General features: G+C 38.5%; 2 protein-coding genes across 4 annotated transcripts in view; one reads left to right on the forward strand and one right to left on the reverse strand.

The window, feature by feature from the left end:
* Positions 1-16: 16 nt before the first annotated feature.
* Positions 17-6,444, reverse strand: DYNLT1 (dynein light chain Tctex-type 1). 2 transcript variants are annotated; one of them, XM_034428555.3, is made up of 5 exons: positions 6,062-6,444; positions 4,662-4,703; positions 949-1,072; positions 665-742; positions 17-373 (listed from the first exon to the last, which is right to left on the reverse strand). In XM_034428555.3, exons 1-5 carry the CDS (start codon positions 6,086-6,088, stop codon positions 303-305), a joined length of 342 nt encoding a protein of 113 aa, XP_034284446.1. In that variant the 5' UTR covers positions 6,089-6,444; the 3' UTR covers positions 17-302. The 2 variants fall into 2 exon arrangements, with proteins under 2 accessions (XP_034284446.1, XP_087738997.1); XM_087882871.1 differs by lacking the exon at positions 4,662-4,703 and having other exon boundaries at positions 6,062-6,210.
* Positions 6,445-11,605: 5,161 nt separating this feature from the next.
* Positions 11,606-26,180, forward strand: part of SYTL3 (synaptotagmin like 3) — a 32,449-nt gene continuing 17,874 nt past the window's right edge. The window contains exons 1-4 of one of the 2 annotated variants that reach the window (XM_034428550.3): positions 11,606-11,866; positions 14,859-15,219; positions 18,217-18,432; positions 19,746-19,810. In XM_034428550.3, coding sequence (XP_034284441.2) covers positions 15,110-15,219; positions 18,217-18,432; positions 19,746-19,810 — 391 coding nt within the window. In that variant the 5' untranslated portion in view covers positions 11,606-11,866; positions 14,859-15,109. Of the gene's footprint in view, positions 11,867-14,523; positions 15,220-18,216; positions 18,433-19,745; positions 19,811-26,180 lie in introns of those variants that run through there. The other variant, XM_034428552.3, reaches the window with a different exon arrangement.

Below are 26,180 nucleotides of genomic sequence, written 5' to 3' on the forward strand. Positions count from 1 at the left end.
AATGAACATACACACATTCAGAGCTTCAATAATTTAATAAACAAACAAATCTAGAGTGAAAATCAGTCTTACCCACACAGGTGGAGTAAAGCTATAGAAGTGCAGCAAATTTCAGGTTTTAGCACCTTGAGAAAAAGTCCTTAAAGTGTTAAGACAGAGTTTGGATGTGATCATGCTTACATAACAGTACTGAAATTTCTCTCCTATTTTTCCTCAGAAAGAATGGGGAGTTCTTAGTTATTCACCGAATTCAGTTTTAGTGGACTTAAAGCAATGATAAGATCTGAAGAATTTCAAGGCAATTATATTGCAAGTCCAAAGGCACTGACAATACAGTACATAGTCTTGTTCTCCCATCTTACAGTGCAAGCTCCTACAAAAGCAAAAACAAGCAACCAGTTAGTCACATAAACACAAGATATAGATTAGTGCATCTGTACTGTAATCCAGACATTTAAGTCTGTGGTAAAGCTTGAGTAGTACTTATACACAAACTCTATTGTTATTTAAACTGGAAGCACACCCAGTAAGGAAGTCATCGCAGCCATGAATCATGATCAGGTGACTGCAATAAAATTATTTTACCCAAAAGAGCTTCCAGAATTATACATTTTTTTCCTGTAAAAAAAAGTTCAGCAACACCAATTTTGAAAGAGTTTTATACCATCAGCGGCATTGTCCCAGAAGCAAGAGTTTGCAGTGTGAAGTCCAGCACCATTTTTTTGCATAATCACACAGGTCACTAGAAATTATAGAGACAAAATACTGTTAGAAAAAAAGTATTTGTCCATGCAACACAATTATATCTGATTTGCAAAGGATATAGAGTACATGAGGTATGATCAAAGTGTTAAGACTAATTACTATCAGAATCTCCCCACCTTTACAATTTCAAGCTTTATTTTTCTGAAAAAATTAAAATGTCTGAAAAATACATAATTAACTTACCAACATATTTGAATGGTTTACCCAGCTTTGTCAACTGACTTAAAATCTGCTCCACAACAGTTGTAGTCCATTGGTTCACCTTGCTATGCAGATATGCATTGCCACCTATTGTTCCTTCTATGGCCTACAGGTAGAAAAAGATTAAATTTAGATCACTAAATTCCCATAGTTCTATCTTAAAATTCACACATCAGCCTCAGAAATTAGAATTGGCATGCAAACATTTTCTTCCCCATTAATTCATTTTTGACAAAAAGAAATATTTATACAAGCTTGAACTTTTATTGTGGGGATGAATTCTCCATATCCATGGCACTGGGGGTGGGGAGAAACCCATAGATAACTGCTACCTTAACAGCACTGCCATTAAAACTTCAAGAGCAAAGAAGATAACTGCAATATAATTTAAAGGAGCAGGCAAAAATAGTGGATTAGCTGCCATCATGCTTATTTGGACGTAAGCAATGCTGTACAAAACCAAATAGGTGGCTCTTCTTTTCTTTTTCAAAGCTGACTCGAGAGGGGAAACTCACCTCTCAATTGGTCCCACAGAGTTTGGTCCCCAGAATTCCCTGAGATTCAGTTGCTCTTTGCCTGCTATTGGAGGGACAAGTCAAACAAACTTTCCTTTAACCCTTCCATCATCTGAAACTCCTGATGTGGAATTTCCCCACATTCACTAAACCAGTTAGAAGCATTACTCCTACCTATGTCACTTGCTAACTATAAAAAAGGAACTGGTTCATTTGAGTGCATTTATCAAATATGGCTAAACATAACACAATACAGCCCAGTTTTGTCAGAAGATACACATGCAACTATACAAGCAAGGAATCGCCATTTTGAAACTATCTTGCAATTCAACATATTGATGCTTACATCCCCATCAATTAGGAAGTTTATGCAAGAGATTCTTGTTTTAGTATGCAATGAGTTATATCCCATTCCACCGTCTTGCCTCCCCTAAATTGGCTTCCACTAATAACAATTCCATTTGTCTGGTTATTGCAGTGCCTATATGGCATAGGGCCTGATTATTTGAATTATTGCTGTCTCCCAAATATTTGGCTGGTCAATTTGAATGTCATCATCTATAAGGACCCTGGAAGCATGCCCGATCTATAGCAGTGCCTGCCCACTGTAATGAGATTCTCCCAAGATCCTGATGGCCCCCAATCTGTTGTTGAAGAGGGACAGCCCTTCCTTCCTTCCGTCCATCCATCCAATCTGTCATTCTTGCCATCTTTCATTTTAACTAGTGTTATGGTATTTTTGTTTTGCAGCCAATAAGATTCTTAGCAGTGGGAGAGGAAAAACAGCATAACCCAAGTGGGATTATTCTTATTCTCTTCGAATGAAATTAAACCTTTCTATTCTAGTCTTAATGCAGACCAGCCACAATTAATCCCCTCTTAAAATAAAATGGGTGTAATCAGGGCATGCTTACATAGAGATTATGTTTATATATTTAGCGTGTGTAGTCTTTGACAGTCATTCATTGCATATTATCAAGCCTTAGTTATTAGGGGTATTTTTCCTCCTGAAGGATTTTTAAAATTAACAAACTATTACTGAGGAACATTTACATTTGATAAGCCTTGGAATTCACAGAAATGAGTTTGTCTCAGAGATTATTTTTATAGATTTAGCAAATTATTAACTATAACTTAATTTTAAAAAGGATGTCTTGTGCTTTCTGTATTGTAATGCTTAGCATAACAGGGCATGTTCTAAGCTTCCTCTGAATTGTTAGGGCAGTTGCTATAACAAGAGATTAACAAATAAGTCACTGGTACCTTGACAACTATTAACCAAACTATAATCTGCGCTAAAATGAACTACACAGATTCTATAGTAAAGACAGCTTTGAAACAGAAAATGGTTCCATTCCAATGGCATAAACCGGAAGGTATAATTTTTACATTCCATCAATAAGGATTTAGACTAAACTATCCAAAAGGACAGTAAGAATTTTATTACAAAATATTGAACTGAAATGGGTATGGAGGAAAAGGATGTACGTGGACAGCAATAACTTGAAGTCACTGAAGAACTGGCTATGGAATTGAGAGTCATGGCTAAAGAGTTTGTCAAACTTTTTGCCTGAGTATGTATTACAATTTATGACATGGAATCAAAGCTCCACATACAAGAAAAAGATTTGTCATTATCTGAGAAATCTGAATCATGTCTCATCCAGGAGACACACATGGAAAAAAAGATTCTATAGTTACAAGTTGCTAACAATTTGTTGCTGAAGTTGGGATTTAATAGAGCAAAATAGTCTCTTCTGCCCGAGTGAGCCACAAGCATGGAAATCAATTCATTCCCACCACTATTTATCTAGATTTAATAGGTTACAAATTGTTAGAGGCCAGATCTAATTACATGAGACAAAGCTCTGAGTTGGATATGCTTAACCATTTCAAGCAATAGTAGTATTTTTTATGAATGCAGTTCTCTTAGGACATCAAAAGATACATATTGGCTGGGATTCAGAAACACCTAGGCAGGTGTCCATGAAGTTATTTTTCTGTGTTAACCAACATTATGGAAACATCAAAAATAATTCAGAAAAGCTGGTGTTCAGAAATGGAACATAGCTCTGATGTTCAGTGTTTCCCTTTTCTACTTATTCTGGGCTATTGCTGCCTAGCCCTCTCCTCCAAAGGAGAAGGAAATAGCTTTAAAGTCCACCTAAAATGTCATTAGAAGGAATACTCAAGGGATTTCCAGTTTCTATCTCATTGTATGCAGCTCCTTTTGGAAAACCCACTCCTGAAGATAACGGTGCTCTGTAAAAAGGGAGCTTGATGCAGTTAAAACAGGAGTCCATCTCCATTTGCACAAACATTTTCCACATGCTCTAAATATTGTTATGAATGAAGCTTACTTACTTTGGTTTAGTTCCTAATGTTTTTATTTAGGAACCCTACAGCATTACTTGAAAGTTAGGACTATTATGGAGCTAAGTTACAATTTCTTTGAAATATCTCAAATGAAATAGCAAAAATTGTACTGAAATTTATGGGATTCTATAGAATGTGGCAAAATATAAGCTGGACTTTGCTACCATTAGATGGATTCAGAGCTGATTGAACAACTGTATTCACAAATGAACTTTGGCCAGGATCATATTTCTTCTAAAGGAGGTTGTCTGTGACTGGCGGTGGTGGGTTCCTCCAGGCTTATAATTCCTGCTTTAAAAGAAGTGGAAACCATAATCAGGGTCTGTCCAATTCCAAGTAGTATGTGGGTTTCAGCCCTACCCAGAGTAAGATGCCCTGGTAATAACAACCCATATCCTGATTATGATTTGGCTGGAATGCTGCAACATGCTGACCAGCCTTTAGAGATTATCTGGAAGTTGCAGTTTCTTCAAAATCTATGAGCCAAATTACTGGTAAAGCAAGCCCACTATTTTTGTCATGTTTACTAAGAAATATTCCTATGATTATGCAAGGTTTTACTTCCATTAATAAGCAAGTTTGTATTTAAAATTTGGTGCAATATTTGTTACTCAAGCTGTAGAAGTGATAAATTCTTCTTTTGAAGGGAGATACAGTGTCATGCAAACAGTTGTTTGGTACAATGAAAATATAAACTATTAATAAAGTGTTAACTGGCAGAACCACCTTCCTAAAAACAACTTGGCTGAGGAATACAGGAGATGTAACAATGATGCAAGATCATATTAATGTATGAGGACTTACCTCTTTTATAATGTTGCTTACTTCATCCACAATAAATGCAGTCTTTTTTTTTTTTTTAAAAAAGCAGAAATATTTAAATTACATTATGCAAAACTGAAAACAATGTCAACTGCAACAAATACTTCACTCATTCAATTGACATAAGATCATTGATCTGAGCGCTTACAGCTTATTTTGACCTAACAGGCTGTATCACTTTCCTAGCCTCTCACAAAGAAGCAAGGAGCAAGATGCTCCATGTTTCCTTAAGTATATAAATGACAGATATGGCAATACAATAGTCAACATGACAATGGTCCTTCAGAGGTCCCCATTCTTCCCCCCCCCAATTGCAGTAGCCTGCAATTACTGTGAGTTCAATTCTCACCAGGCTCAAGGTTGACTCAGCCTTCCATCCTTTCTAAGATAGGTAAAATGAGGACCCGGTTTGTGGGGGCAATAAGCTGACTTTGTATAAAAATATACAAAAGTATGAAGGCTATTGCTTAACGCCTTGTAAGCCGCCCTGAGTCTCCGGAGAAGGACGGCATATAAATCAAATAAAAATAAATAAAAAATCGTTGAGCTAGGATGAGGGTTGAGTGAGAGGATGTTTGATCTGTCATAGGGTGGGGGAAAATATTCTTGGTTTTAGTCATGATTTTATGGATTGTTCTATGCTGGCTAGAATCATTTTATGAGATAGGCGGCCATATAAGTCGTATAAATAAAATTTTAAAATAATGCATAATAAGCGCAGACATTAATCGCAGAAAAAGGGCTATTTTCTCATCCAGCTAACAATAATTTTCTGCAGGCACCATGGCTGCAACCTAACGGGTTCCCTGCATGCCCAACAGAGATATATGGCCTAACTCATTGGGAGGGAGGACTGCTTTTATTTTATTTTTATTTTTTTTTTAAAAAAAACTCTGAATTCTTAACGTGAGCCAAAAGCAGCGCTCTCATTTGATGGTAGCCGCGCAGTGTGTGTGTGTGTGTGTGTGTGTGTGTGTGTGTGTGTGTGTATATATATATATATGTACACACACACACAGAGAGAGATTAGAGTTGGAAGGGACCTTAGAGGTCTTCAAGTCCAACCCCCTTGCTTAGGCAGGAACCCCTATTATATACCATTTCAATATGTATAACCCCATCGCCCCCGCGTTAATCTGGGAAAGAGCAGCGCGGCCATGGAAGGCCGCTGGGGCGCGAATGAACGACATTCTCCGCCGCCTTTGGGAAGGCGAGAGAAGCCCAGGAGTAAGTGGGTGCGTGGGGAAGAAGAGCAACAATGGGGAAGGGGCGTGTCTCGACCGGAGAGGCTACCCGGAACCTCTCTTTCCCCGAAGGTCCGCTACAGCCAGGCCTGCGACCAAGCTACGTCCCGGGACGACGGTCCTTTTGCTCGCGTTTACCTCCTCGGCAGACTGGAGCTCATCCATCGTCCTCCTTCTGACTCAGCTCCGGCTCCAACCCCTCGCGTTCGTTGCCGCTACGCGACGAACTCCCTCCTCCTCTTTCTCGTCTTCCTTCTGCGGTTGCGCACTGCGGTCGACGCCTTCAGCCAATCACCCGAGGCAGACAGGCATGCCCGACGGGGGAGGGGGGGACTGTGAGTGGGGCGGGGTTTGCTGGGCTACTGCTTTCTGCTCGCGGGGCTCTCTCGCTTTTCACCGCTTCCCCTTTCTGAGTGTGACGTGTCCTCTCACGTGAGACGTTGCAGGCGTCGCTCGCAACCGCCGGATAGTAGGAGATGATGAAGGCTTAGTTGATATTCAGTCCTCGCCTTGCCAAAGGTGGGAGGGCGGCGGGTGCGCGCGCAGCAGTGTTTTTCAAACTTGGCCTCTTAAAGATGGGGTTTCAGTTTTAATCCAACCCCGTCTTGAATTTGCCAAGTTTGAAAAACACCCATGTGCCACAGTCGCGAGAAGGGGCGAAGGAAATCCGACGCTTTCGTGGACAAAAACCGGGGTTTAAGAGACGTGGGGCATAATTTTTCACCGCTTGCATTTTGGTGCACTCCTTAAGGCTAACGCTCACAACAGAGGGCAGCAATCTGCCGTCTGAAATCATAATCATAAGTTTATTTGTCAAGCATATATAAGATAACAGGTAAAAGTATAAACATAATTTGAATACATGAAAAGAGTAAGTAAAAAAGGAATATTAGGACCGGGGCGGTAGGCACGCTGGTGCCTAATGATAAAGAAATGATCTTGAGAAAGGTAAATAGAAGCAGACCAGGTTGATAGGTGTTGGAAGAAATCTCCTTCTAGGTTCTGCTCCAAGTGGGGAAAAAGACACTGGAGGCTGCTTGGAAAGATGGTTTAATGGTGGACAGGATCACATGGCTTGAGTTCCTGAACAGAAAAGGGGCAGATACAGTAAATCCTTGGGTTTTTATGCTCTCTCTGGCTTTGCATTTCCTGGGGCCCCGAAAGAGTATCCTGATTGGTTGTCAGAATCCCAGGGGGTGGGGGTCTTAGGTAGCCTTGCTGGCTGATGGTCACATGTGCTTCCCAGGTCACATGCTTCCCAGGTCACATGTGTGTTTCTGCTGCTATTGTGTAGAGGGCTAATCCTATCTTTGTTGGATTCCTACAATTCCTACTATGGCTCTGTCTGAAGGAGGTAGATCTTTGTTATGTAGAATAGACTGGCCCAAGCCTTAATGGCCCATTGACAAAGGGTGGGGGCAGGAAGATGGGAGCTGCTTCAAAACATGCTTATCCCAGGGGAAATATAATATTCTGCCTTTTTCATATTTCCCAAAATATTTCACTCTTCCAAGAAAGGAGTGGGTGCTAACTTCCTACATAGGTAAGTGGGAAAAAACAAAACAAAACCCAACAGGAGATCCCAGGGCTGCGGAAGAGATGAGGAGATAAAGTTTCTCTCACGTGCATGAACATCTAGGAAGAAAGCAAGAAAACAATACTGTTTGCCTCTATCCACATGGAGTTGATTCTAGGTCAAGGATCTTCTATATTTATTTTTAGATGACTGTCCAAATAGGAAACTGCCATGTGTTGGGTATCCATAATAATACTGTTCCTTTAGTGATGTCAAAAACAATCAGCCCCATTTATGGAATTATCAGTGTATAAGCTGCTTGAAACTTGTATCTGTTCCAGATCGAGCCAGTTATGCCAGTTTTGTGTCCTCCAGGCATATATTGACTTATAACTCCCATCGTCAATGATAATGAGGTGTATTGTTACAGATGTTAAAAACACCGTAGTCCACAACTGAGAAGAGCCAGATTGATGTAGTTGCTAAAGCATCAGGCTAGAAATTGGGAGACTGAGTTCTAGTAAGTCCTTTGGCATGAAGCAACTGGGTAACTTTGAGCCAGTCACTCTCTTTCAGCCCTAGGGAGGAGGCAAAGGAAAGCCACCTCTGCAAAATCTTGACAAGAACACTTTAGGGACTTGTTCAGGTAGTTGTCGGGAGTCAACAATGACTCAAAGGCACATAAACGCACACACACAGAGTCCACATCTGTGGAGCACTAGGCTGGGAAGAGCTGCTCTACAAGGAGATCCTGACAGAACGATTAATCAGTGTAACGACTTTCCTTCAGAAGTTGTGGGTACTCCATCACTGGAGGTTTTTAAGGAGAGCTTGGACAACTACTTATCTGAAAGACATAGGATCTCCTGCTTGAACAGGGGGTTGGACAAGAAGACCTCCAAGGTCCCTCCCAACTCTGTTATTCTGTTCTGTACTTTTAGTTTTGTGATTGTTGAAATTAATCTAGTTTTTAGAAGCATCAGATTAGATGTTCCTCCTCTTCACTTCTGCGATCTTATCAGTTTGCTTTCTGTATAGAGACACTGATGGCTGGTGAATGCAGCACCATTCTTTGCTCCTTGCTCCATTTCTAGACAGCTTTGTATCTGCCACTAAGTGTTATAAAATTACTCAGAGTTCAGCAAATTGAAGAGCACAACAGATCTTAAAAAGTCCCTACTGTGAAAGTGATTTATTTGGCAGAAATAACAAGACCATTAAGTAGGTTAAACTGTGCCTTCACTTTATCAAATAACAGAGGCAAAGTTTCTTTCAGCAAAACTAAGAGCAGTGAAATGTCAAAGCTCAGTTGAAGGAAGGCAAACAGACAGACCAAAATAAATCTTTTAAGAAAAGACAACAGCAAAAACAATAGCACTTAGACTTATATACCGCTTCATAGTGCTTTACAACCTTCCCTAAGTGGTTTACAGAATGAGCATATTTCTCCCAACAATCTGTGTCCTCATTTTACCGACCTTGGAAGGATGGAAGGCTGAATCAACCTTGAGCCTGGTGAGATTCGATCTGCCAAACTGCTGGCAGCTAGTGATCAGCAGAAGTAGCCTGCAGTACTGCACTCTAACCACTGCATCACCGCTCAGAAAGAGGAGTCAGCAATAGAACTGAACATTGTGTGTGGTATGCATGTGAAGGGTTTTCTTCAGCCTGACAAAATCTCTGAGCAGTACTAAACGAGGGGTGGGGGGAGGAGAAAAGAGTCTTGCTGAGAACTGAAAATCACACCGAGAGAACAGCAACTGGTACATGTATGTATGGTAGATGAGAGGTCAAGGAAACTGAGGATTGGACAATCCTTCCCCCAGATAATCAGTAACAAGAGCCTTCATGATGGTAACCCCTGGCAAAGGGCTGCTGGAAGAGGCCATAATAGCATCTGGAACCTTGTGGCTTAGAAGCGGAGTGTGGAAAAGGATGAAATGCTTCCTGGCAAGGTGAAGCAATGGCAAGGAAGAGGCCTCTGGAAGTCACAGTCATCTAGGGTCAAGAGAGCTGAATCTCCGGCAGCTGCTACAGTCTTCAAGATGCAAGGAAGAAGACCACATATTTCTCCCCTCTACTGGAATATATTTGATCTCCATCCCTATGAGTACATGGAAAGGTCTAGAGTGGAAGAGCAGTAGTCTAGGCAGAGCTAAATGCAGAAAGAGTTTAAGTAGGTACATGTCATGGGAAAGAATAGTGAGTATATTGTGATGACAGTGGATTTTAGTATTCTACCACCTCTTACTATATTTGACAGCACAGTATCAGCAGTGGAATCTTTCAAGTTTTTGTATTCTATAAACTCCCAGGATTTGAAATGGACACCTTACATGAGAATCATTATTTAAAAAGGACAACAAAGAATATTCTTGAGTCGATTTAGAAAGTTCAGCCTGCCCCAGGAGCTATTGATACAGTTTTACAGAGGAATTGAGTCAGTCATTTGTACTTCTGTAACTGTCTGGTTTAGCATAGCAACTAAACAGGAAAGGTAGAGACTCCAGCGGATAGTTAGGACTGCAGAAAAAACAATTGCAACCAACCTGCCTTCCATAGAAGATCTGTATATTGCATGGGTCAGAAGGAGGAATGAGAAAATAACTACTGACCCCTCACATCCTGGACATAAATTGCTTGAACCCTTCCCCTCGAGACGCTACTATAGGCATTGCATGCCCAACAACTAGACATAGGGATAGTTTTCCTCATGCCATTACTCTGCTGAATATCTAATCCTCATGTAATCCTGTCTATCCTTGTTGTGTTGCTGTATTATTACATCATCATCATCATCATCATTATTTATTCTCATCTCTTCTACTACCCCCCCTCTTATTGGTATCACTATTATGATTAGTATTATTCTATTGCTTTGCATGTACATTGAGAGCTATGCATCAGAGACAAATTTGTGTGTTTAATCACACTTGGCCAGATAAAGTATTCTATTCTATTCTATTCTATTCTATTCTATTCTATTCTATTCTATTCTATTCTATTCTATTCTATTCTATTCTATTCTATTCTATACCATTCCATTCCATTCCATTCCATTCCATTCCATTCCATTCCATTCCATTCCATAGCACCATAATACATGGATAGATTATCATGTAATAAACAAATAGAAGTGATGAAAACAGAACTTACTGTTTTACAGGAAAAACCTTATTCTGAAATCTATTACAATAAAATCATTTCTGAAGAGACTTGTTCTGCCATTATTGGTTCTGGCACCATCTCCTTCAAAGAATCCCCAATGCTGGGATATTCCCTACAGAATTCCTAGGCACAAGTAGATCTTGACTGGTTCCAAAAAACTGATCCCAAAGAGATGATAAAGGCCAGGCCTGATTGATAATAGGATGAAAGAATATCCTAAGGTTATAGTCTAGACTGGTAAATCCTAAGGTTATAGTTTAGACTGGGAAGTTGAAAAAATAACCCAGAAAGCAATGGCAACTTTTTTTCCATATGGCTGCCAGGAACATATAGAACACTTTTGCTATATGAATCACTTTCATCAGCAAAGATGAAAAATATATGACTGGAAATATGAGAATAAAGAACCAAAAGTTTATTTTCTGGGAAAGCTGTGATTCTTCATATCAACAAAATGGACCTACAATCATGGTGGCTCTTTTAATCTCCAGATTCAATGGGAATTGGTCATTATGAGAAACAGAATGCTACTCCAGATGGATCATTTATCTAATAAGAGAAATACTGCAAAGCTAACTTATTCCAAAATATTCTCTTTAAATATGGACAAGATTCTTAAACAGACATATAGGTAATTATATGAAGATCTAGAGACTGCAGCTAAGATGCTGCTCGTTCTTGAGTACTGAATTTGTTTTTGGCCCTATAACAAAGATAAAATCCTTCTGTCCATTAAATATATGCTAACATGCACATTCACAGTAATTTCACCTCCACATTAACAAATACTGCAATATTGCCTAATTGCCCAAGTTGTCAAGAACCACCTCCCCAATCGTTTCTTGTAAATGGCATATTGACTATAATTGTATGTTTCTTATTCTGAAGCTTTGCGGAAACTTGAGGTTTGCAGTATTGCACACATCTAATATTAGAGAGGAAGAAGGAGGAAACGCTGTCAGTATTACATTCAACTGCTATTACTCTTCCTGTTCAATGACTTAGACGTTTCAGACCCATTTTAATGAGAACAGCTGTTTTTTTTTTCTCTGAGTGAATGGCTTCTTCCAAAACGTGTTGAGCCTCTCTGAGAGTAAATTGTGTTACTAATGGTGACTTCCAGTGCAGATGGCTGAACAACAATCAGGTGAAGCACACAGAGAAAACTCCATGTTAATTCTGGTTCAGCAAAACAGAGAAGGTGGTAACAAGCTCTTATTCAATAAAGCGAGGCACTCTTTCTGGTTTGGAAGGAACAGGTAAGTCACTATTTATTAATAGGAAAAAGTAGTTTCATGGAATTTTTGTCTGATCTGTTTTTATTTTCTAAGAGTAAGGGTTTTTGTTTGTTTGTTTAGTGCTTTCGTGTCAGTGTTGCCTCCTGGTGACTCCCTGCAGTTTTCTTGGCAAGCTTTTTCAGAAGTAGTGAGCTGTTGCCTCTTTCTTCAGGCTGAGTGAAAGTACATTGAATAGGGCTGAAAGTACCAAGCAGGAGACCTTATACCATTCTGGACAAGTGACTTATCTGAAGTCACCCAGTTGGATTTGGGGGTAAGGCAGACTAGAATTTACAGTCTCCTGGTTTTTAGCCTGGTGCCTTAACCACCATGCCACCAATCTCAGGTCTAATGATTTAATATTCAAAAGCTAACATAAATATTGTTAATAATATTAGGAGAGCTATTAATATATTCAGAAGAAAAAAAAATGCCCTCAAAGGAAATATACTTTCTGCTCACCAAAGTCCATTCAAACCTTAGTTTACTAAATAAACCAGTCTTTTATAACAACGGCTGTTAATTAATTGCATTAACAGCCGCCAAAAATTCAAAGAATAATAACTGAAAGCTTACTGTGGTTGGCAGAATGCCCAGAAGCAATTTGCAGGAAGCTGATAAGATAAGCAAGACAAGACATGAAGGTATGTGAACAAAGTTGTTCCCTGCAAATTGCTTCAGCCGGCGTTCCTCCTTAAATAGGCTAAGGGAGTGGCCAATTAGCCCCAAGCCTTACTCTCGAGGAGATCTCCTCCTGAGGAGCCACTCCTACCTTTTGGCAGCTCTGCGCGCCCGTGCATCAAGAAGAGGCTCCTCCTCTTCGCCCTCTTCACTTAAGGGAGCTTCTGGAGGTTCTGAAGGCCCTGGCTGAATCCCCACCTCTGGCACCACATCTTCTCCAGCCTCCTCATTGTCCGACTCGAGTACCAACTCCAGAGACTGCTGGCGCAGCACCACACCAGCCTCCTCGCTGTCTGAATTGGCTACTAGCTGCACAGGCCGCGTACGGGCCACAACACTTGGCCACATTAAGCCTCATGGACTTCAACTCCCAGAATTCCTCAGCCAAACTGAGTTCTGTCACCAAAGAGAGGCTGAGGTGTCTGACTCTTTCTGTATGTGACACAGAATTATTTTCCTCTGTGTCTCACCAGTGAAGGTATGACCGGCAGCCTATAGTATTATGAATGGGTAGCAAGCAAGTACATTCACATTAGGACCCAGTTAAAGATGCTTGAGGATCTGTTTAAAGAATGGGAGAGCTGGTAATAAAGAATTGGGTGAGGCCGGCACAAAAATGAAATCTGATTTGATTTAATTTCAGTTTACGTTTAGTTAAAATAATGTGACAAAATGTGATTAGCACCTGTGTATTTAATAAGAGACATGGCTAAGCTCATTTGTAAAACAAACAAAAGAATAAACAAACAAAAGGGATTTTAGAGATTTGGTCAGCTTCTTGCCATTCATGAACAAAAGCTACAGGTAGTATAAGAGCTGACAATTATCCAATAACTGAATCACATTCTGCCAATAGAATATAAACTTGAATAAATTCTGCCTTTTTATATTCACAAGAATAAGAAACGTGTTAATATTATTTTGAGAGATACATGTAGAATGCTAGATAATTGATTTGGCAAAAAAAAAAGTCAGTGATCCTTAAACCATTTCCACTACTAATGAAAATGTACTTGATTTTTTCTATAACAAAATTATAGAATGTATTTGGATATTCAGATAAAATGTTTGTAAGTGAAAAGTTGAGTTCCTGACTTCCAAACAGGGAGAATCATAATATGAAATGATGCATTACACAACTTCTGTTCTTTCCTCATTTCCTCTTCACGGTACACTTAACTTTCTAACATCAATCATGCCTTAATTCTGAATAATCTCATTCATGCCAATGTGTTTATTCTACAGTAAATCATTTGTAATTCCAGTTCAGTTCCTAAAGATTCAGAGACAGGCACTTCTGTTATTGTTAACAATGAGATTCTGCACCTGCTTATGTCTGATGAAGGTGTGAATGCTACGATATCTGCTTAAATTTGGTGATGATTTTATTGATAGGAAATAATTTAGACAAGCTTTTCACACATAAAGAAGTATCAGTTTGACTTCTTTGGTCTTCTAGGCAATCAATGAAATTATAAAGCTAACTTTTCATATCAAGTGGCATGAAGATAGAGCTAACTTCTTCCTTTGATCTGAAACACATTGTGCATTTTGCATAAAGAGAGATAATCTCCAGCTCGCAAATTCTTATGCCTCCTGGAAAACATGGTTGCTTGGAGGTACATTCCTCATATTTGCAAAACTACAGATGAATGGTGATTTTTCAGATAGTTCTCTCTCTATTGATCTCTGTTGTTATTTCTTTCTTCAAGTTACATCATTGAAATTCTCCCTCGTTTTTACTTGACGAGGATAGTTGTGGTTTTCCTATTGTACACCAATTCATGAGTCAATATACATGGGTGCAATATGAGTACACGTTGCTGGAAATAACAAAAGGACATCCTCTTGATTTGTATGAGAGGGGTGTGGTCAGAATTGCATTGTTTTATGCAAAGCCATTTCATGTGCCTCGAGAGACATAGGCAAAGCATAATTCTCTCTCTCTCTCTCTCTCTCTCTCTCTCTCTCTCTCTCACACACACACACACACACACACACACACACTCACCCAAAACAAATGAAACTAGGAAATAGCCCTTTTCCTTTTATTACTTTGCTTATTCTAATTGGCTATTAAATACTTTTTTTTGAAAGCTACATATAACAAAGTGCACAAAGGTGTATAAGCAGAGTAAAACTGAGCAATGATAAACCACATTTCATACTACACTTATGAACCAACAAAGTTATAGTCAAAAGAACCAGGAGACAGTTAACAAAAATATACCCGTACCAATTTTCTACCAGAATTACTAATTTATTTCTTTTATCAATTTAATATTACTTCCAGTAGATTGGGAGCCTGAAGTTCATTTCTTCATGGGAGGAAGCAGACAACTGTTAATAAGAAGAGCAGATGTATTAAACAGATAATGAGTTTCTGAAAACAAAGGCTTGTCTGAAATACATACCTATTTTTACCGTTTTTAAAAAGAATGCATTGCAAATGCTTCACTAATGAATAAAGGATGTAAGTTTTCATAACTCCTTTGCCTGCTGGATGACACTGGATTCTCTGTTTTATGAACGTCAGAAGAGAAGATGTCTCAAGAATTTAACCTTAACTTACTTAAGGAACTGGAGCAAAACATTGTTCTAAATGTCCTTTGCCGTGATGAGATGTTGAGAAAACTGGAGGAACAAAGAGTAAGGTAGGTGTGTTCTTATTTGGGAATGCAGGCTGCTGTTGTTTTCTGAGCTGTGTAAGCTAATCTATTGTTCAAAATATATATATAACACAGTATCTTTTGAGGACCAAACAAAATGGCACGCAAAAATGTATGTTTATTGTCCAAGCTTTTGAGTTATTCTGAATGCTTCTGTGGTACGATAGCACAAAAACACCCTCTAGTGTTGAAATTTTAAATGAAATAATTTGTAGGAAGAAACCTAAGTGGTTTCATGGATTAATTTAACGAACATGGTGATGTGTTTAGCAACTGCTGCAGAAAAAATAGTAAAAACAGGTCAGTCAAGTGCCCAACTTATTTTATGTCAGTCATAACTTATGACTATCATTGCTGGCTCCATTACTATCCTGAGTTGAGGACTGAATTCCACTTGTTTCCAACTCTTATATCATGAAAATGCTAGCTGATGACTTAAGAAGTTTTAAGTAACTCAGATAAAACCATCAGAGTAAAACTGGTTTCTGGTTTTGTCAATTTCCTCTTCTCTAAAGTCAGAAGCAGTCCATCTGCCACTCTCTAGATAACTGGTTCTTTTTCTTCCCCTTTTATGTGGATTGTTGATTACAGGCTCTGCAGCAGTTTGAAGTGGGACAGTAGTTTGTGTGGCTTCTCAACATTTCAAACAGGCAGAAGCAGAGATATTCGCAGACCAAGCTCAAAGTATTTTTGTGGCTTAGGGAGTGAAACTGGTGGCTGTGTGGAAGTGCCATCATTCATTGTCAGTGGAGTCAGCTTGGCAATTAAGAATTTTGGGAAAAAAAATAAGGCTTTTGATGCTTCCATGCTGATTTTCAAGATAATATTCCAAAACAGTTTACAGTATCAGAAATTTAAATATTAAGAAAGCACACATTCAGCAAAGCAACTATAATAATTAGCCATCAATCTTTAAACATGAAAACAGAATTCTATATTCAAAACCAGTCACTCTTAAAATTCATTAAATTCATAAGCCTCCTTAAATAAGGATGGATTGATACTGTACTGGACAAGCATATTCTTAAAGGCAAAGTTGAACAAATAATAGGATACCAATAATGATGTTGTATAATTCATACTAGTAGTAAGATAGATCTTAATGCTTGTGCAATTTTATGTGCTTGCAGAAAGTTCTTCATGGTTGGTTTGGTTTACTACAATTTTTTACAATTTATTACAATGCCTGAAATGCACTACCTGACTCTGTGGTTTCATCTCCAAGCCCCCAAAATTTTAACCTTAGACTGGCTACTGTTGACCTCACCCCATTCCTAAGAGATCTGTAAGGGACGTGCATAAGAGCACCAGTGTGCCAACCATCCCTGTCCTAATGCATAAAATGAATACAATTAAAGGGAGCCTAATGTTCCCTTTAATTATATTCATTTTATGCATTCAATTCATGCTTATACTTATATATATTATCTAATACATACTCGACAATAAAATAAAAAAATAAAAAAATATCAGCCCCAAATTATGGAAAACTCCTAACTGATCTTTCAGATGAACCCATTTACAACAGAGTAAATGGGTTCATTCAGATTTATCAGCTTTCCCACCAATTAAAGCTTTACCGTAATTAATTCTCCCTCCTCAAAACACTTTTTATTTATTTATTTATTTATTTGGTTAAATTTATATGCCACCCTTCTCCCAAAGGACTCAGGGTGGCTCACAAAAGGTTAAAAACCGAAGAACAATAAAAAAATATAATTAATTTAGCATAATTAAAATCCCACAATTTAAAACCCATATTAAAACCAACCAGAAACACCCTGCAGATCAGATGAGTTGTTTAAAAAGCCACATCTTTAGATCCTTGCGGAAGGAGCGGAGGTCAGGAGCCGTTTGGAGCTCGGTAGGTAAGGCATTCCAGAGGGTCGGCGCGCTCACCGAGAACGCCCTCATTACTTTTTAGAGAATGTTTCATGGTTTATCTATGATCAATAGATGAAAATGCAAGCTAGAACTTGTCTCTGCATTGATGAGGCTCAGAGGTGTGCATTCTTGACTTGCTCAAGAATGGTACCTAGCCTTTACATTAGGATCATGTTGCAAAAATGGGAGGGGTGATCAGGGCCAAGTTTAGAAGGAGAGTTTAGTAGTTTTAAGGGGTGACATTGTTAGATAGTGTCATTGATGCAATTAACATGAATTTGAGCAAACTTTGGGAAGCAGTGGAAGACAGGAAGCCTAGCATGCCATGATACATGGGATTGTGAAGAGTCAGTCACGATTTAGCAACTAAACAAAACAAATAGAGATCTTGAGTACTTCGAAGTGTTAGATACTGTAGAGTTTTGCCCTTAAACTGACAAAACTGCTAGAGCTGTTTGGCCCTAACCATTCTGGTAGGTTTAGGGTTCTACATTAGGAATGCCCTTTTTGAGATCCTTTGGAACCCAAATCTCCAGATCCTTTGCCCTATCTACTTTATTTAGGGATGTAAGAGGGGTTATAAAATAGAATAGAATTTTGCAGTGCCCCATATGTGAAAGCCATTGAAAAATATAGAAATAATCTAGGTACAGGGTCAGATTGCCAGATTACTAGTCAGGACAAATTGGAATCTGCTTAATATCAAGTCATTCAGATCATTCAAGCCATGCAGCACAATATTCCATTTTTCATGAGAATTTGTAGGTTGACATCCTTCCTGGTTCTTATGCCCTGAGCATATAAGTATCAAATTAAAATATATCCAACTCCTCAGAATAATCCAAAATTGCTTGGAATTAGGATGCTATCATCTTCTCCAAAACTTTGTTCAAGAATGGGCCATTAAATATTCTGGGGGTAATTTCCCAGGGTATTTGACCTTTGACATTGGAGGTTTAGTAAAAGAGTTCCTTTCCATGGAACTCAGAGTATCACATTTTACAGGTAAAGCTTAATAATATTTAGAATTTGTAGTGTTGGTACATGTCCCATCTAGCAAATATGTGAATATTCTTATTTCTTTCTGGCCAACTACAGCAAACTGAAAATCCAACTGCAGCAACTTTGGCGTAAAGGAACAAAAAATGCCAACTATGGATCTCAGAAACGGTCATGTGCCCGTTGTCAGAAGTCGTTTGGAATCCTGATTGATAGAGGAGCAGTGTGCAAAGGATGCAGCCATCATATATGCTCTCAATGTCGCATTACTATAAATGCCTTTCTGTGGAAATGCACTGCCTGCTATGCTTCTGAGTAAGAATCCACCTTAGTTTAATACTCGAATTGCTGGTTATTCTTTAGTAGTTTTCTGATATGAAAACACATCAAACTAAGTACAGGAAGTCCTTGACTTACAACAGTTCATTTAGTGACCGTTTGAAGTTACAATGGAACTGAAAAGCTGATTTATGACCATTTCTCACACTTAGGACCATTGCAGCATCCCCATGGTCAAGTGATTTACATTTGGATGCTTGACAACTGACTCACATTTTTTTATTTTTATTTTTATTTTTATTTTTATTATTATTATTATTATTATTATTATTATTATTATTATTATTATTATTATTATTATTTTATTATTCATATTTCTATGCCGCCCACTCTCCGAGGACTCTGGGCGGCTTGCACCAAAGACAGTATACTAAATAGCATATTGCCCCTAACAATCTGGGTCCTCATTTTACCCACCTCGGAAGGATGGAAGGCTGAGTCAACCTTGAGCTGGTGGGATTTGATCCGCTGATCTGCTGAATTAGCAGTCAGCTGAAGTAGCTGCAGTACTGCACCCTAACCTCTGCGCCACCTCGGCTCTTATGACGGTTGTAGTGTCCCAGGGTCATGTGCTCCCCTTTTGCGACCTGACAAAGTCAACAGAGAAACCAGATTCACTTAGCCATGTTACTAATTTAAGGACTGTAGTGATTCACTTAACAAATGTGGCAAGAAAAGTCTTAAAAGGGGGCAAAACTCACTTAACAAATTTCTCACTTAGCAACATAAATTTTGGGCTCAACTGTGGTCATAAGTTGAGTGCCACCTGTATATATTTAACAATGGGAACCCCTATCTTGGGAATCAGATTTATAGGAGTTTCCGAACAGCCAGCTGCTGAAAATGGCAGAAGGGCTTGAGAAACAATAAGTCTACGGTTTCAGAAGAAGAATTGGAAAAAATAGTTCCTGAGGAGGGAAGAAAAAAGGGTTGAAATGGGTATATGTATGAGCTGACTTTCAGGAAAAACTAATTTTGTTTTTTTTATTAATAAAATAGTTGTAGAGCTTGTAGCCGAATACGGTGTCTGAATGGAGTTTCAAAAATAAACTGCAGCAATAGGTGGTCTCATTATGAATTAGCGTAGGATTTGAAAAGAAAGGGGTTTGGTATGCTAGTGCAAAATCACAGAATACATAACTCTGATTATAAAAGAGTTGATGTTCCACGGCTCTTGATCACCATGATGGAATTGATTTGACTTTTTATAGCTAGTCCATTTATTGCTCCTTAAAAAAGGCATGTCTAAAATTCAAATAAGCACTTATTTTTATTTTTATTTTTTGCAGGGCTATTAAAGTAAAAACAGGTGAATGGTTCTTTGAGGAGCGAGCAAAGAAATTCCCAACTGAAGGTACTAATAAAAACAGAAGCATTAAGTCATATGCCAGATAAGTTGATAAGTTTGATAAGTTTCTCCTTCTAATTCATGCTTTATCTTAGCAGAAACAGTCTTCAAGAATGCAAATTTATAAGTGTTGAGATTTCAAAATGCAATTTTATTGAGAATAGAATAGAATAGAATAGAATAGAATAGAATAGAATAGAATAGAATAGAATAGAATAGAATAGAATTCTTCATTGGCCAAGTGTGATTGGACACACAAGGAATTTGTCTTGGTGCATATGTGTTCTGCCCCAACTACGGACCCCAAAGAACGCAGCATACACAAAGTCCGTTCAAACCTTAGTTTACTAAATAAACCAGTTTTTTACAACAATGGCTGTTAATTAACTGCATTAACAGCCGCCAAGAATTCAAAGAATAATACTGAAAGCTTACTGTGGTTGGCAGAATGCCCAGAGCAATTTGCAGGAAGCTGATAAGATAAGCAAGACAAGACACGAAGGTATGTGAACGAAGTTGTTCCCTGCAAATTGCTTCAGTTGGCGTTCCTCCTTAAAAAGGCTAAGGGAGTGGCCAGTTAGCCCCAAGCCTTACTCTCGAGGAGACTTCCTCCTGAGGAGCCACTCCTACCTTTTGGCAGCTCTGCGTGCCCGTGCATCGAGAAGAGGCTCCTCCTCTTCGTCCTCTTAATTTAAGGGAGCTTCTGGAGGTTCTGAAGGCCCTGGCTGAATCCCCGCCTCTGGCACCACATCTTCTCCAGCCTCCTCATTGTCTGACTCGAGTGCCAGCTGCACAGGCTGCTGGCGCAGCACCACACCAGCCTCCTCGCTGTCGGAATCAGCTACTAGCAGCACAGGCCGCTGACGGGCCACAACAATATGGTCTCAGTGTACATAAAAGAAAAGATACATTCTTCAAGAATCATAAGGTACAACACTTAATAATAGTCATAGGGCTATCATAGGGCTATAGTCATTGAGCTATAATAGTAGCAATTGTATTGAATTATTTAAATTCACCCTGCCTTATATGCATAAATATATGCATTTGTCATAGATAATAACACTCAACTGGTTAGGTTAGTTCATTTTTTGTGCTGAATTCAATGATTTTAGTACAATTACAGGTAGGCACTTGGTTGTCCTTCTTTGCATTAAGATATGGCCTCTTTATGTCCATTAATCGCATCACCATTATTTCCAGCAAATTTCTGCATATAGATAGAAATATTAGAACTACAACAACAATATGATATTATGACAGATTCGGGGAAGTCATTGGGAGGTTGGAGTTCATTTTTATAAGATCAGTAAGCAGTGCTTCTTAAAACTGTGTCACAGAGAGCTTTGGACATAGGGGGAAAATTACCTGAGTAAGATAGGAATGATATTAATAACTTATTTTTAAATGAGAAGCTATAATTCAGTAATGGGAGTGTTAGAATGAACTCAGAAGAAACATTTAATGAAAATCAAAACCATTCCTTATGGAAATATGGAAATATTCACTGTTTTTGTAACAGAGAAGCAACAGAAGTGAAAGTAGCGATAAACTGAAGAAAGCCAGCATTGTCTACTGGTGAAGGTGCTGTCACTGGATTGGGGAGACCCAGATTAGAATCTGTGTTCAGTCACAAGTCTCCCTGAATGCCTTTTGGCCAGTCACCCTCTTCCAGGCAAATCTAGCTCATGAGTTGCTGCGGTGAGGTTAGAATATGTGCCATCTGTACCTCTTAGAAAGATGGTGGGGCAGAAATAAAACAAAGAAATGATGTGTTGTTAAAATGAAGGAACTTGTTTATTTGCTGCTCTATTATACCAGGAGGTCAATTTCCCATTGACTTTCTGCAGTAGAAAAAGCAAAAGGTGACTCAGTGATGTGCCAAGGAAGTAATGATTGCCTCAGTGATGTGCCAAGGAAGTAATGATGGCCTCCTTCATAGAAAGCACATTCTTGTAGAGTTATTCTCACACTGCTTTCATCTAGTGCAGGGGTGTCAAACTTGCGTCATCACGGTGTCATCACATGGCATATTGGGACTTCCCCCCCCTTCATTAAACCGGGTGGGGATGGGGCCAGCACGTGACGCATCTGGCCTGCAAGTTTGACACCCCTGATCTAGTGCAAGACATTTGCTGAGGGATTTCCTTATCAGGGTGGACCTTTCTCTGGTGGCAAATTCTACCCTGGGCAGTAGGGCACAGTATTTTCCCAGACACAGAACAACAATGATAACCATGCAGGATCCAATCTGGATCAGTCACCAGGACCAGAGGTTTAGTCTTCTGAGCTTTCAGACATTCATGCTGGAGCCCATCCTCAGGGAATTTCTCTCTCTCCAGAATGTGTGCTTTGGGCTATTTTATGCATACTATTTATGTGGTGCCTGGTTGTGTGTAGTTTTTTAGTTGTTGATTGGGATATTGATGGCTGGCTATTAAGTCATAATTAATAGCCAGTCATCAACACCCCAATCAAAAACTAAAAAGCTATACGCAACCAGGCACCAATAAATATATAATAGCCCAAAGCACATATTCTGGTAGAGAAAAGTTCTCCGAGGATGGGCTCCAGCACAAGTCTAAAAACTTGGAAGATTAAACCTCCGGTCCCAGTGACCCACCCAGATTAGATCCTGCAACATTATCCTGGGATATGGATATTTGCTTTCATTTGTAATGATAACCTTGTTGGTTCATGGGTAGAAAAATAGAGCCTTCATACCAGGGGGTCTTTTTTTTTTAAAAAAAAACGTGCTGAGAGTTCAAATCTCTCCAGTTCCTAAATAGTGTCAGATGCAAGAAATCAGGAACCAAAATAGAGTTCAAAAGTACTACAAGTTTAATTCATGCTACATATACACAAGAATCTAATCTACCAATGGTCCAGGCAAATTGATGCCAGGTAAGAGTTAAGGGACTTAAAGGGGGGCTGGACTTAGATCTTTTATGGAGGCATAGAGACTCCAAATTGATGATGCGTTTGACCCTGGCCTCAGGCTCAGCCTTGTCATCTCCTACAGTAATGTTACAATGAATTGATCTTTTTTTAACTTAGCGCACCACGTAACTTTACCGTCTGCCTTTCCTCTGTATTGTTTTTAACATCTTCTTTAATTTTGCTCTTTGTCAGGCTAGATGCTTATGTGCTTTGTCCATGATAGAAGACAGATAGGGATATATATCCTTTGTGTTTTCAGAAGTAGGAACATGACTTTAAACAGCAGGCTTTATGATTCAAATTGCGGTTGTGCTCTACACTTTAAATTTTCTTGCTTTTGTCTGACAAAGAGTTGTGGAGAACGTGAAGGCTTGCACCAATGGTGGGTTGCTACCGGTTTGCAGCGGATCAGGCGAACTGATAGCAGCGATGGCGGGAGGCTCCGCCCACCCACCCGGATGCTTCTGTGCATGCGCAGAAGTGCCGTGCAAGTGCGCCCGTGCATGAGCGAGCCAGTAGCGACGGGATTTGGAACCTGCCCCTGCTTGCACAATATCTTAGCCAGTGTGGTTGGCCCATGTTCTGCTTAAATACGGATGTGGGTTTCTTTTCCTCATGGGCCATCATACACCTTCCTTTAAAAAAAAAAGCTATCATGAGAATTTTCTTAGGTGGAAATTTCTATATACACTCTTGCCAAAGCTGCCTATACCAAGTGTCAGTGCTTAGTTGGCTTTCTAATCTTTTCCCCATCTACCCAATTAATTCAGAGCATTTCTCTTGCAAAAACACTGGAAGATAGAGGCCAAATTGAGTTTTGTTCTAGTTGCAAAAAAGTGGAATTTATTCAAAAGCATTGCTGCTGTTGAGACCCAGAAGGTGATGGAGGGTTGTTGCCTATATTTTTAGTGTATGTTTTTTTAAATGATAGCAAAGAGAAGAAAGAGAATGCAATTTAAACATAAGATGGGGCAAGGAAAAGAAGAAATCATATTTCAAAAACTTATAAATTGCTCATGAAAATAGAGATAGGTGAGGAAATAGTCAAAGATTCCATGATCGCTTGGGGGAAAAATTTTGGGTATCCAATACACTTAGATAAATGGCAAGAGATTTGGTGGGATAATATGAAATTAGTAGTATCCACGGCCTATAAAGAAAATATCTATAAAATGATATACAGGTGGCACCTGCCTCCTGATAGACTAGCTAAAATGTTCTCTGGGCAGTCGGCGGATTGTTGGAAATGCGGATGGGAACATGGCACCTATTACCACCAGTGGTGGATGTGTCCGAAAGCAGTGATATTTTGGGGGAAAATAAAAGAATGGCTCAATGAGATCTTAATGTTAAAAATCGATTGGCGACCAGAGACATGCCTGCTCAGTGCTAAGCCGGAAAATATAAAAAGGGATTTATGGTATTTGGCACTACATATCATTACAGCGGCGAGACTGACGTATGCTCAACTCTGGAAAAATCAAAATATCCCAACAGAGGAGGCTATTATAAAAAAAAATTTAGAATGTGCGGAAGCAGATATGCTAACTAAAAAATTACAGGATAGAGAGCAAACACAAGTAGGTTTAGCTTGGGACAAATTCTATAAATGGTTAGAAAAGAGGAAACTATAACCCACATTAGATGAGGAATAGTATTTAATGAGAAATTTATATTATATAGGATAAGTGAGGTCGGATAGACCTAATTGATGTATTAAGGTATATAAGCTGTTCTGTCTTTTCCGGAATATAATTTAGAGTTATAGTACCGAATATTTGTTCATTAAGGTACTATATGGAAGTACATATGTTTATTATTGTATTGTTTTTTGTGTGTCACTTTATGTTGTGTTGTCTTTTCTTTTCAACTGAAATGTAAATAAAGATTATTTAAAAAAAAAGAAAAAGAAATTATGAAAGTAAAGTAATATTGCAATTATTTTTTTAAAAAATAATAGAAAATCTATAAGTGAATTTTAATTACATTTCAAATGTATATGTTAAACAGTGTTTATACGAATAAGATAAAAACAAATCTAAATCTATGTATATACTTAAAGTAACCCCCCCCACCTCAAAGAAATCAGTATTATTTTTATTTGTAATGGTACCGTCTCTTCCCATTTTGACATAATGTCACGCTCTTGATGTCATTGTCCCACCTTGATGATTCTTGAATGCATCAGGTTTGCTTCTTCCAATCTCTTCAACAGCTCTTGCTAGACTTTGGGTTGGGGTGGGATGTAATGGGGAAAACCACAGGAAAATCTAGTTATTTACATGTCAAAAGTTGTCTTCTAGAACATTGGTCTAGTTGATAGATTTCTTTATATCAATCTTTTTCCCACCTCAAGATGTACAGGACACTCCCGGGTCAGCTGACTAGAAATTATGCAGTATCAAATTCTATAAACTTAAAATGGAATCAATTTGGGGAGGATAACATTTCCTAGAATTGACGTCTTAAAATGGAGAAAACTGAATTTTTGAATTGAGAAATTTGGTAATCAAGAACAATGATTTCTTCTTTGATAAGAACAAGGATGTTGACTTTAATAACTATCTAAATATGCAAGGTGACTCATATAATTCCTTGTTTTCCTAGAAAAATATTGGACTTCTAGCAGTTTTCAGTGCAAATTGTTGATTATTGAATTTACAAATGAGGTGTTATTTTATGAATTCAAACAGTGCCCTCTTTTGGTACTTTATAATAATGCCAAAGAAATTATTCAGTTTTAAATGCAGTTGAACGTAATATAATCATTAATATGGTAAAATTTAGGAAAAAACATGCTAAATTACTAAGAGTTCTTACTAATCCAGTTCCAAAATGCAGTGTAATATTAACTTGTCCTGTTAGAGAAAGGACTTTCCTTAGCATAGAACTACCCTATCTACAGTATACATGAAATACAGAACCAATAAATAACTCTTTCTTTTGTGTTCATCTGTTTGCATCTTTACGATCCAGATATAGCAATGTCATATTAGCAGAATGAACAAAGAAGTTTTCTTCCTTACATTTGCGCTTTCAAAATCTGCTTTGCAGGTATGGGGATGTCCTGCAGTAGATTAGGATGGAAGCACAATGGGGTGTGATGGACAGGAAAGGAAAATTCAGTTGTAAATATTGGATTCTACTCATCTTGGATATTACTCAGAATTAGAATTCAAACAAACTCAAATAGTCTTATAGACCCAAATTGATTTCTCAGTCTTGAAAAATGAAGAAAAATGAATGGGAAATAATATCTCTTGATAAAAAAATACCTAAACTTTGGAACAATAACAAGAAGCTGAATAAATGTAAAAGATGGTCCAGAATTAACCTACCAGCCATGATTGTGCTTATGCCCCATTGAAATCAACTGACTTCAATATGGTTGGCTGCAGGTGTATAAAGAATTAAACCTTAATTATAACTCTCTTGA

This window comes from Pantherophis guttatus, chromosome 1 (assembly GCF_059756535.1).
Source record: "Pantherophis guttatus breed Tessera chromosome 1, ASM5975653v1, whole genome shotgun sequence".
Lineage (NCBI taxonomy): Eukaryota > Metazoa > Chordata > Lepidosauria > Squamata > Colubridae > Pantherophis > Pantherophis guttatus.